At 51.9% G+C, this 12,224-nt stretch overlaps 1 protein-coding gene across 1 annotated transcript in view; it reads left to right on the top strand.

The window, feature by feature from the left end:
- adgrd1 (adhesion G protein-coupled receptor D1) overlaps positions 1-12,224 on the top strand; it is a 344,020-nt gene that overhangs the window by 150,928 nt on the left and 180,868 nt on the right. The window contains 1 exon segment of the mRNA XM_070886412.1: positions 6,003-6,126. Coding sequence (XP_070742513.1) covers positions 6,003-6,126 — 124 coding nt within the window.

Below are 12,224 nucleotides of genomic sequence, written 5' to 3'. Positions count from 1 at the left end.
ACTGGTTCGGGAGCATCTTAACCCGAGGGAGAGCGTGCTGATGGCGAGGTATCGGTTCTACACGTGCCAGCGATCTGAAGGTCAGGAAGTGGCGAGCTACGTCGCCGAGCTAAGGCAACTTGCAGGACAATGTGAGTTTGATGGCTACCTGGAGCAAATGCTCAGAGACTTTTTTGTACTGGGCATTGGCCACGAGACCATCCTACGAAAACCTTTGACTGTAGGGACACCAGCCCTCAGCAAGGCCATTGCGATAGCACAGGCGTTTATGTCCACCAATGATAACACCAAACAAATCTCTCAGCACACAAGTGCTAACAATGTTCATAAATTAACTGGAACTGTATTTGCGAGCAAAAATGTACAGGGCAGAACCCATGAGTCTGCAACTGCCAGCAGGCCTCAGGTGACCCAGATGACTCAGAGTCCCCAACAAAGGATGAATGTAAGGCAATTCACACCTTGTTGGCGCTGTGGAGGCTTCCATTCAGCCTATTCATGCCGCTTCAAAGGATATGTTTGCAAGAGCTGTGGAACAATGGGACACCTCCAACGAGCTTGCAAATGAGCTGCAAGCTCTGCAAAACCTGCTAACCACCACATGGCAGAGGAAGATCGGTACATGGTGGATCAAAGCAATTTCGAGCCTCAGAGAGAGGAGGCAGATGCTGAAGTACATGGGGTGCACACATTTTCGACGAAATGTCCACCTATAATGCTAAATGTAAAATGGAATGGCTTACCCGTAGCCCTGGAACTGGACACTGGCGCTAGCCAATCCATCATGAGTAAAAAGATGTTTGAGAGACTGTGATGCAACAAGGCACTCAGACCAGCCTGAGCCCCATCCACACGAAACTGAGAACATACACCAAAGAGCTTATCACTGTCCTGGGCAGCGCCATGGTCAAGGTCACCTACGAGGGCACGGTGCACGAACTGCCACTCTGGATTGTCCGGGGCAATGGCCCCACACTGCTTGGAAGGAGCTGGCTGGGCAAAATCCGCTGGAACTGGGATGACATCCGAGCGCTATCACATGCCGATGAGGCCTCATGTACCCAGGTTCTCAACAAATTTCCTTCTCTTTTTGAGCTGGGGAGAAGGTGCGGATCCAATTGGTCCCAGAGGCACGACCCATTCACCACAAGGCGCGAGCGGTACCTCACATGATGAGGGAGAGAGTGGAAATCGAGCTGGACAGGCTGCAACGCGAGGGCATCATCTCCCCAGTGGAATTCAGCGAGTGGCCCAGCCCGATTGTTCTAGTACTCAAAGGTGATAGCACGATCAGGATTTGCGCCGATTATAAAGTAACTATTAATCGTTTCACGCTACAGGACCAATACCCGCTACCTAAGGCAGACGACCTATTTGCGACGCTGGCAGGAGTCAAGACGTTCACCAAGCTCGACCTGACTTCGGCCTACATGACGCAGGAGCTGGAGGAGTCTTCGAAGGGCCTCACCTGCATCAACACGCACAAGGGACTGTTCATCTACAACAGATGCCCGTTTGGAATTCGGTCGGCTGCAGCGATCTTCCAGAGAAACACAGAGAGCCTACTCAAGTCGGTATCACACACGGTGGTCTTTCAGGACGACATATTGGTCATGGATCGGGACACCGTCGAGTACCTACAAAACCTGGAGGAGGTCCTCCAGCGACTGGATCGTGTAGGGCTGCGGCTGAAGAGGTCGAAATGCGTCTTCATGGCAACAGAAGTGGAGTTTTTGGGGAGAAAGATCGCGGCGGACGGCATTCGGCCCACAGACACCAAGACAGAGGCTATCAGGAACGCGCCCAGGCCACAGAACGTCATGGAGCTGCGGTCGTTCCTGGGACTCCTCAACTATTTTGGTAACTTCCTACCGGGGTTAAGCACCCTTTTAGAGCCCTACATGTGTTATTGCGTAAAGGTGAGAACTGGGTCTGGGGAAAAAAAACAAGTAATTGCCTTTGAGAAAGCCAGAAACATTTTATGCTCCAACAAGCTGCTTGTATTGTATAATCCGTGAAAAAGACTTGTGCTAGAATGTGATGCGTTGTTGCACGGAGTCGGGTGTGTATTACAACAAGCTAACGTTGCGGGGAAGTTGCAACCTGTTGCCTATGCCTCCAGGAGCTTGTCTAAGACCGAGAGGCCTACAGCATGATTGAGAAAGAGGCATTAGCATGTGTGTTCGGGGTAAAGAAAATGCATCAGTACCTGTTTGGCCTCAAATTTGAGCTGGAAACCGATCACAAGCCCCTCATATCCCTGTTCGCTGAAAACAAGGGGATAAATACTAATGCCTCAGCCCACATACAAAGGTGGGCACTCGTGCTATCAGCTTATAACTATACCATCCGCCGCAGGCCAGGCACCGAGAACTGTGCGGATGCTCTCAGTCGACTACCATTGCCCACCACGGGGGTGGAAATGGCGCAGCCTGCAAACTTGTTGATGGTGGCGCAGCCCGCAGACTTGTTGATGGTCATGGAAGCATTTGAGAATGATAAATCACCCGCCAGATTAGGACTTGGACCAGCCAAGATCCTCTGCTGTCCCTAGTAAAAAACTGTGTACTGCATGGGAGCTGGGCCAGCATCCCCGTTGAAATGCAAGAGCCAATCAAGCCGTTCCAGCGGCGAAAGGACGAGCTGTCCATTCAGGCAGACTGCCTGTTGTGGGGTAACCGCGTAGTGCTACCCAAAAAGGGCAGGGAGACGTTCATCTCGGATCTCCACAGCACACACCCGGATATAGTAATGATGAAAGCGATAGCCAGATCCCACGTGTGGTGGCCCAGTATCGACTCTGACTTAGAGTCCTGTGTACGGCAGTGCAGCGTATGTGCTCAGTTGAGCAACGCGCCCAGAGAGACACCACTAAGTTTGTGGTCCTGGCCCTCCAGACCATGGTCGAGGATCCATGTCGACTATGTGGGCCCGTTTCTCGGTAAAATGTTCCTGGTGGTGGTGGATACTTTTTCAAAATGGATTGAATGTGAAATAATGTCGGGAAGCACCGTTACTGCCACCATTGAAAGCCTGAGGGCCATGTTTGCCACCCACGGCCTGCCTGACATACTGGTCAGTGACAACGGGCCATGTTTCACCAGTGCCGAATTTAAAGAATTCATGACCCGCAATGGGATCAAACATGTCACCTCGGCCCCGTTTAAACCAGCCTCCAATGGGCAGGCAGAGCGGGCAGTACAAACCATCAAACAGAGCCTTAAACAAGTCACAGAAGGCTCACTCCAAACCCGCCTGTCCCGAGTACTGCTCAGCTACCGCACGAGACCCCACTTGCTCACAGGGGTGCCCCCAGCTGAGCTACTCATGAAAAGGACACTTAAAACCAGACTCTCGCTGGTTCACCCCAACCCGCATGATCAGGTAGAGAGCAGGCGGCAGCAACAAAATGTAAACGATGGTCGCGCCACTGTGTCATGGGAAATTGATCTGAATGACCCTGTGTATGTGCTAAACTATGGACATGGTCCCAAGTGGATCGCGGGCATGGTAATAGCTAAAGAAGGGAGCAGGGTGTTTGTAGTCAAACTAGACAAGGGATAAATTTGCAGAAAGCACCTGGACCAAACGAGGCTGCGGTTCACAGACTGCCCTGAACAACCCACAGCAGACACCACCTTCTTTGAGCCAACAACACACACCCAAAGGATCAACGACACCACCCCGGACCAGGAAATCGAACCCATCACGCCCAACAGCCCAGCAAGGCCAGGCTCACCCAGCAGCCCTGCAGGGCCAACAACACGCCAGCCCAGCGAGGGCATAGCCAACACACCAGAACAGACATTTGTACCGAGGCGGTCCACCAGGGAAAGAAAGGCTCCCGACCGCCTCACCTTGTAAATAGTTTTCACTTTGACTTTGGAAGTGGAGTGATGTTGTGTATCTGTAAAACCTGCACTCCCATGTTCCGCCACCAGGGAGCTCATCCCTTGAAGTCCCAAGGGATCCCAGCATCCACCACCCCGGCCCCCCCACAATTGTTCCCCCTGGGAGAGACAGGAACCCAGGGCCGATAAGGAAATAAACTTTGGAAAATTCCTCTCTGACCCGGCTCAGGTGAAGTGAACCAGTCTGTGAGATCACACGGACCCAGTGTTATCTCTATAGACACTCAGCTTCTCGATGATGTGATCTCTGCCCCAGTCAGGAACCGGTCCAGCTCCCTCTCGAAGGCACAGAGTCACGCCCACCACACCAGCCCGCAACACATTCCAGAGGCTCACTACTCTCTGGGAAAAGACCCGCCCAACATCCAGACTATTCCCACTCCAACACAGTGTAACCTCGTGACCCCTGGTCGTCCTCAATCTAAACTGGAATAATCTCTCACTAGGCACACCATCCAACCCTTTCATTATTTTATAGACCTCGGTCAGGTCACCTCTAAGTTTACACTGCTCTAAGGTAAATAGACCAAGATCCTTGAGCCTATCTGAGTAGTTGAGGCTCCTTAAGCTGGGAATCATTCTCAGAGCTCTCCGCTGGACCTTTTCCAAGGCCACGATATCACACACCATGTGGGGCACAAAACCTGGACATGTACTCCCCATATGGTCTGACCAACCACCTGTGTAATAAGCAAGAAAGACTTGCATTTATATAGCACCTTTCATGACCACTGGATGTCTCAAAGCGCTTTACGGCCAATGAAGTACTTTTGGAGTGTAGTCACTGTTGTAATGTGGGAAACACGGCAACTAATTTGCACAGCAAGCTCCCACACACAGCAATGTGATAATGACCAGATAATCTGTTCTTGTTATGTTGATTGAGGGATAAATATTGGCCCCAGGACACCGGGGAGAACTCCCCTGCTCTTCTTCAAAATAGTACCATGGGATCTTTAACATCCACCTGAGAGAGCAGACGGGGCCTCGGTTTAACGTCTCATCCGAAAGACAGCACCTCCAACACTGCAGCGCTCCCTCAGTACTGCCCCTCCGACAGTATAGCACTGCCTCACTACTGCCCCTCCGACAGTGCGGCGCTCCCTCAGTACTGCCCCTCCGACAGTGTAGCACTGCCTCACTACTGCCCCTCCGACAGTGCGGTGCTCCCTCAGTACTGCCCCTCCGACAGTGTAGCACTGCCTCACTACTGCCCCTCCGACAGTGCGGTGCTCCCTCAGTACTGCCCCTCCGACAGTGCGGCACTCCCTCAGTACTGCCCCTCCGACAGTGCGGCGCTCCCTCACTATTGCCCCTCCGACAGTGCGGCACTCCCTCAGTACTGCCCCTCCGACTGTGTGGCACTCCCTCAGTACTGCCCCTCCGACAGTGCGGCATTCCCTCAGTACTGCCCCTCCCACAGTGCGGCGCTCCCTCAGTACTGCCCCTCCGACAGTGCGGCACTCCCTCAGTACTGCCCCTCCGACAGTGCGGCACTCCCTCAGTACTGCCCCTCTGACAGTGCGGCACTCCCTCAGTACTGCACTGGGAATGACAGCCTGGATTTTTTTTGTATTTTAATGCCTGGAGTGGGATTTGAACCCACAACCTTGTAACTCAGAGGCGAGTGTGCTGCCCACTGAGCCACGGCTGACACCGCGGAGAAAGGGAGGGAACGAGAAAGAGAGAGCGGGGGAACGGGAAAAAAGCGTGGAAGAAAAAAACTCATCAGTCTGGACAGAAAATGAATGCCGCAAAATAACTGGTGTGGGGGTTGGTGGGGGATCTGTGGATGGGATTGTACATTCCGTGGTCTACAGCCTCCACTGGACAGAACCGTAGAACACAGACCCAGGCCAGACAAAGGCTCGATTCCCTCTTCATCCTGTCACATACACTCGATCAATGGGTCGAACCTTAATACAGTTTGATAATGCGGGAACAGTGCCCTTTGATTTGTACTGACTGGTTCTATTGCTACGACCCAAAAGCCCGTTAGCTGCAGGTACAGTTTCTCCACATTGGTCGTGAACCTTGAGTGATCTGTGCACAGTAACACCCCGAACCCTTTCTCTCCCCACCTCTTCACAGCTCAGGGTCCGGCGTCTGGTCCAATGAGGGCTGCATTCGGATTGGTGGCAACGTTTCCTACTCTGTCTGCCTGTGCAATCACCTCACCAACTTTGCCATCCTCATGCAAGTGGTGCCGTTGGAGGTGAGTGCATCAACCCAATACATTAGCGGCCAGCAGAAACCTCTCATAGAGGGAGGGAGCCAAGGACAGAACGTGCGTTCCAGCGGCACCCTAGCTTGTCTCACCAGCCTTGCCTTGAAGTGCAGTCACTCTCGCTGTGCAGGCGGAACTGGCCAATTTATGCGCACAGGAAGATCCCACAAGGCAAATGATGCTGCTGTTTGAGGGAGGAATGTTGGCCGGGACATCGGGGGGGGGGTGGGGTGGGGGAGGAGGGGGGGCAGGAGGGGGGCAGTGGGAGGATAGGGATGGGGGGTGAGGAGGGGGTTGGGGGGGCGTGAGGGGGAGCAGGTGGCTGGGGGGGGGGTCTGATTGAGTAGGCAGGCAGAGCAATGGCAGTGCCTCAGGCTGTGCGGCACTCCCTCACTGTTACACCACCGATCGCAGTTCAATTTATTTATTATGTCTTTGCGAATAATTAGAACAACAACGTGTATTTATATAGCGCCTTTAACGTAGTGAAACGTCCCCAGGCGCTTCACAGGAGGGTTATGAGATAAAAAATTTAACCCTAACCCTAACCCTAAATAAGTGCAGGTGAAAGAGGTCGGTTTTAAGGAGCGTCTTGAAGGAGGAGTGAGAGGTAGCGAGGTGGAGAGGTTTAGGGAGGGAGTTCCAGAGCTTGGGGCCCAGGCAACAGAAGGCACGGCCACCGATGGTGGAGCGATTATAATCGGGGATGCTCAGGAGGGCAGAATTAGAGGAGTGCAGACATCTCGGGGGGTTGTGGGGCTGGTGGAGATTACAGAGATAGGGAGGGGCGAGGGCCATGGAGGGATTTGTAAACAAGGAGGAGAATTTTGAAAGGCTGGAAGTTTTTACCTCCAAAGTGTGAAACTTACTCCAGAAGTGACATTGCCTGATAGCAGAGAGAATGGCTCCTGCATCTCCGGGAGGATAGATCGGCCTCGGAGGCGGTGGGGGTGTAGTGCAGATTCACCAGAATGATCCCGGGGCTGAAAAGGTTCAAGATGATTACAGAAGTTGATAGAGGGATGGGGGAGAGGGGTGGGGGTTGATCAAGGGTCAGATTAGAGCCAGGCTGTTCAGGGGCGATGTCAGGAATCACCTTCACACAAAGGGCAGTGGGAATCGGGAACTCTCTCCCCCAAAATCTGTTGAGGCCAGGGGTCAATAGAAAATGTAAAAACTGAGCTTGGTCGATTTTTGTTGGGTAAGGGTATTCGGGTTACGGAACCAAGGCAGGTAGATGGGGTTGAGGTACAGATCAGCCATGATCTCATTGAATGGCTCAAGGGGCTGAATGGCCTCCTCCTAGAACTGATGAGGGACTTCAGTTATATGGAGGGACGAGAGAAACTGGAATTGTTCTCTTTAGAGCAGACAAGGTAAAGTGGAAATTTAATAGTGGTGTTCAAAATCACGAGGGGGCTTTGAAAGAGTAAACAAGGAGACAGGAGCATCGGTAACCAGAGGTCACAGATTGACGATAATCGGCAATGGAACCAGAGGGGGAGATGGGGAGAGTGTTTTTACGCAGCGAGTTGTTGTGATCGGGAACGCGCTGCCTGAAAGGGCGGTGGGAGCAGATTCAATAGTAACTTTCAAACCTGGAATTGGATAAATACTTGAAAAGGGAAATGTAGCGGGCTGTGGGGAAAGAGAGGGGGGAGTGGGACTGATTTGATCGCTCTGTCACAGAGCCTGCATGATGGGCCGAATGGCCTCCTTCTGTGCTGTATCATTGTATGATTCTCTCATGAGACATTAGAGAGGATAAGCCCCCTGGTCCAGATGGATTGCAACCATGCATATTAAGTGAAGTTCGCGATGAAATTCATTAGAAAAGGGAATAGTGCCAGAGGACTGGTGGACAGCTAATGTGATTCCTGTATTTAAAAAGGGAAATAGAACAAGGCCAGGGAACTTTAGAGCAACTAGTTTAACGCGGTGGTAGGAAAGATAATGGAATCTTTACTCAAAATGTATAGAGAAACATCGAGAAACTGAAAATAAAATCTTTGGCCAAACTTTTGGTCATCTGCCGTAATTTCTCCTTATGTGGCTCGGTGTCCAATTTATTTTCTTGTCTTTTAACCCTCCTGTGAAGCGCCTTGGGACGTTTCACCACGTTAATGGCGCTATATAAATACAAGTTGTTGTTGTAGCTTGATCAACCTCACTGAATACTTTGAAGAAGTAACAGAAAGGGTGGATAAGGGTAATGTCGTAGATGTAATATATTTGGATTTTCAAAATGCCCTCGATAAGGTACCACAAAGTAGACTCATGACAGAGGTCAGAGCACGTGGAGTCAGGGGACAGGCAGCAGAATGGATAACAAGCTGGTTACAAGACAGAAAACAGAGTAGAGAATAAAGGTAGTTATTCCGAATGGCAAATAGTGGGCAGTAGTGTCCCACAGGATCGGCGCTGGGCCCAGTGCTGTTCACCATTTATGTAAAAGGATTTGGACTCTGGAATCAGAAGCACAATTTCTAAGTTTGCAGATTGGGGGCTTGGCTAATACTGAGGAGGAATGGCTGAGATAATTGACCGTCAGCCTCCAGCATGTGAGGCCCGCAATGTGGGACGGTCAGTGAGCGATTACGTGTGACAGTGCGAGGCAGATGCCCCTGTGTCCTGCCACCGACCCCAGCTGGTCATCTCACTAACACACTGCTCAGCAAAAAAATTGGCCTCAGGGCCTGATTTTAAACCCCCCCCCCACCCCCAAGCCCCCAGGCTCGAGTAAAAACGGGGCGCACGCTGGGGGTTAAGATGGCGGCCACGGGACACGCGCTGTCTTCTCGCTAACCTCGCGACAGGCATCATTTAAACTGCCCCAGGCGGGCGAGGACTTGAGTGAGATTCAGTACCTGAGATCTGAAGACCTCAATCTGACCCCCGACAGTATCAGGTCGGGCGAGGGAGCAGCAGGTGGGGGGAGCAGATAGAAACATAGAAATTTACAGCGCAGAAGGAGGCCATTCCGGCCCATCGTGTCCGTGCCGGCCGACAAAGAGCCGCACGGCCCTCGGTCAGCAGCCCTGAAGGTTACATATAAACCTATGAACAATGGCGGAAAGGTAAAGAGCACCCGGCCCAACCAGTCCGCCTCACACAACTGTGACACCCCTTATACTGAAACATTCTACACTGCACCCCAACCGGAGCCATGTGATCTCCTGGGAGAGGCAAAAAACAGATAAAAACCCTGGCCCATTTAGGGAGAAAAAGTCTAGGCAAATTCCTCTCCGACCCATCCAGGCGATCGACACTAGTCCAGGAGATCACCCTGGCCGTATTCGATTCCCTGCAGTATTTACCATCGTAGGATTTGCATTTCTATAGCGCCTTTCACCACCTCAGGACGTCCCAACGCACTTTACAGCCAACGAAGTTCCTGTGAAAGTGTTGTTGCCTGTTGCAATATGGGAAACACGATCGCCAATTGTGCACAGCAAGCTCCCACAAACAACAGTACGATAAATGAGCAGATTATCTGTTTTTTAGTGATGTTGGTTGAGGGATAAACATTGGCCAAGACACCGTCTCTGGCAAGGCTGTAATTCCACTCCTTGCAGCCAGATCATTCAGCATGAGGTAACCCAATCCACTGTACTTTTCAACATATTATGCATGAGAATAAAATCTGGAGCACATGTTGGAAGATCCAGTTGTTAAAAATAGATTGCCCTGTTTTGCGGTGCTGCCATCTTTCGAGAGAGCCCATCGTGTTTAAACAAGGCAAAATGAGGTGCTCTGACAGTTTTATTGCTGAAAATACGTTATTTTTATGTTGTTATTAGAGAATAGCTTGTAACCTCATCCAGCCCACGCTCTGGAATCTCTGCGCTCCTCCAATTCTGCCCTCCTGAGCATCCCCCGATTCCCATCGCTCCACCATCGGTGGCCGTGCCTTCAGCTGCCTGGGCCCCAAGCTCTGGAACTCCCTCCCTAAACCTCTCCGCCTCCCTCCTCCTTTAAGATGCTCCTTAAAACCAACCTCTTTGACTGTGCTTTTGGTCACCTGCCCTAATATCTCCTTATGTGGTGTGGGGAGTGAGGGGGAGAGTGGGATTAGACTGGGTGGGATATTAAAGGGTGCGGGGAGTGAGGGGAGAGTGGGATAAGACTGGGTGGGATATTAAAGGGTTTGGGGAGTGAGGGGGAGAGTGGGATAGACTGGATGGGATATTAAAGGGTGTGGGGAGTGAGGGGAGAGTGGGATTAGACTGGGTGGGATATTAAAGGGGGGAGTGAGGTGAGAGTGGGATTAGACTGGGTGGGATATTAAAGGGTTTGGGGAGTGAGGGGGAGAGTGGGATAGACTGGATGGGATATTAAAGGGTGTGGGGAGTGAGGGGAGAGTGGGATTAGACTGGGTGGGATATTAAAGGGGAGTGAGGGGAGAATGGGATTAGACTGGGTGGGATAATAAAGGGTGCGGGGAGTGAGGGGAGAGTGGGATTAGACTGGGTGAGATATTTTGGCCTGCTGTGAACTCTATTACAGCCGGTTTATCAAGGTATTTTGAATGGACAATGCACCTAAAATATATTATTGGGAACATTAGTTGTGGGGCTGGAGGAGATTACAGAGATGGGGAGGGGCGAGGGCCATGGAGGGATTTGAAAACAAAGATGAGAATTTTGAAATCGAGGCGTTGCCGGACTGGGAGCCAACGTAGGTCAGCGAGCACAGGGGGTGATGGGTGAGTAGGACTCAGTACAAGTTAGGACACAGGGCAGTGAGCACAGGGGGTGATGGGTGAGTGGGACTCGGTGCGGGTTAGGACACGGGGCAGCGAGCACAGGGGGTGATGGGTGAGCGGGACTCGGTGCGAGTTAGGACACGGGGCAGTGAGCACAGGGGGTGATGGGTGAGTGGGACTCGGTGTGAATTAGGACACGGGATCAGTGAGTACAGGGGGTGATGGGTGAGTGGGACTCGGTGCAAGTTAGGACACGGGATCAGTGAGTACAGGGGGTGATGGGTGAGCGGGACTCGGTGTGAATTAGGACACGGGATCAGTGAGCACAGGGGGTGATGGGTGAGTGGGACTCGGTGCGAGTTAGGACACGTGGTCAGTGAGCACAGGGGGTGATGGGTGAGTGGGACTCGGTGCGAGTTAGGACACGGGGCAGTGAGCACAGGGGGTGATGGGTGAGTGGGACTCGGTGTGAGTTAGGACACGGGGCAGTGAGCACAGGGGGTGAGTGGGACTCGGTGTGAGTTAGGACACGGGGCACTCGAGCTTTTGATGTGAAGTTATTCTTTGGACACTGAAAGCAATCTTTGCACTTTCAGTTCCTCGCAGTGTGCCAAAATAATTGTGAAATCAGGTATTGGTTTCCCCAGCCATGATGGAATATTTTGCAGCGGTTATCTGAGACCATGAATACGCTTGAAACTCTGCTTTTCGTATGAGCAATACATTCAGCGTTTATTTAATATATTTACCCTTGGTTCTGTAATGAAAAGCAGACTGCGATGTTGAAAGCTGATCGCAGTCCATCGGGGAAACAGTATCTGCTTTGACGTGATGTTGTTGCTGGCACTGGGAATGGGCAGTCGATCTCCATGTGTTCTCACTGTGTTGTTATGGCACCAATCAGTTCTGGTCCGCTCCAACTGGTGACCGAGGCTTTCTACATCCCAGACGTCCACATTCCCTTTCAGCCGAAATCGGGAAATAGCGCCCCAAATGCACTTGTAGTTCTGCGAGTTAGAGTCACAGCTCACGTCTCTGCTCAATATATTTGCATAATCACTAAACGTACAATCCTCCCTGAAGTAGCACCATCGGGCAGTGTAACAGGATGCAGTGATTCCTTCCTTCAGGCCGTGTTTATCCTGAGCTGCTTTATTAACGCAGCTGCAAGTGGGTTGATCAGCCCAGTGAGCGTTTTTGCTCCGTGTCCGGCAGTGCTCCCGATGAGCTGGAGTTCCCGCGCAGACCGGCCGCTGGCTTTCCAACGGGATAACCGCACGTGGGCGAAATCTGACCAGACCGTGCATCCCCTCTCTCTCTCCCCCCCCAATACAGGGGGCTTTGCTGTCGGCTCCTGCACCGCGGAGTAACCCGATTTCAC

Source organism: Pristiophorus japonicus, chromosome 8 (genome assembly GCF_044704955.1).
Source record: "Pristiophorus japonicus isolate sPriJap1 chromosome 8, sPriJap1.hap1, whole genome shotgun sequence".
NCBI classification, from domain to species: Eukaryota; Metazoa; Chordata; class Chondrichthyes; family Pristiophoridae; genus Pristiophorus; species Pristiophorus japonicus.
Note: the sequence above shows the minus strand (reverse complement) of the source record. Positions and strands in the feature narration are given on the sequence as shown.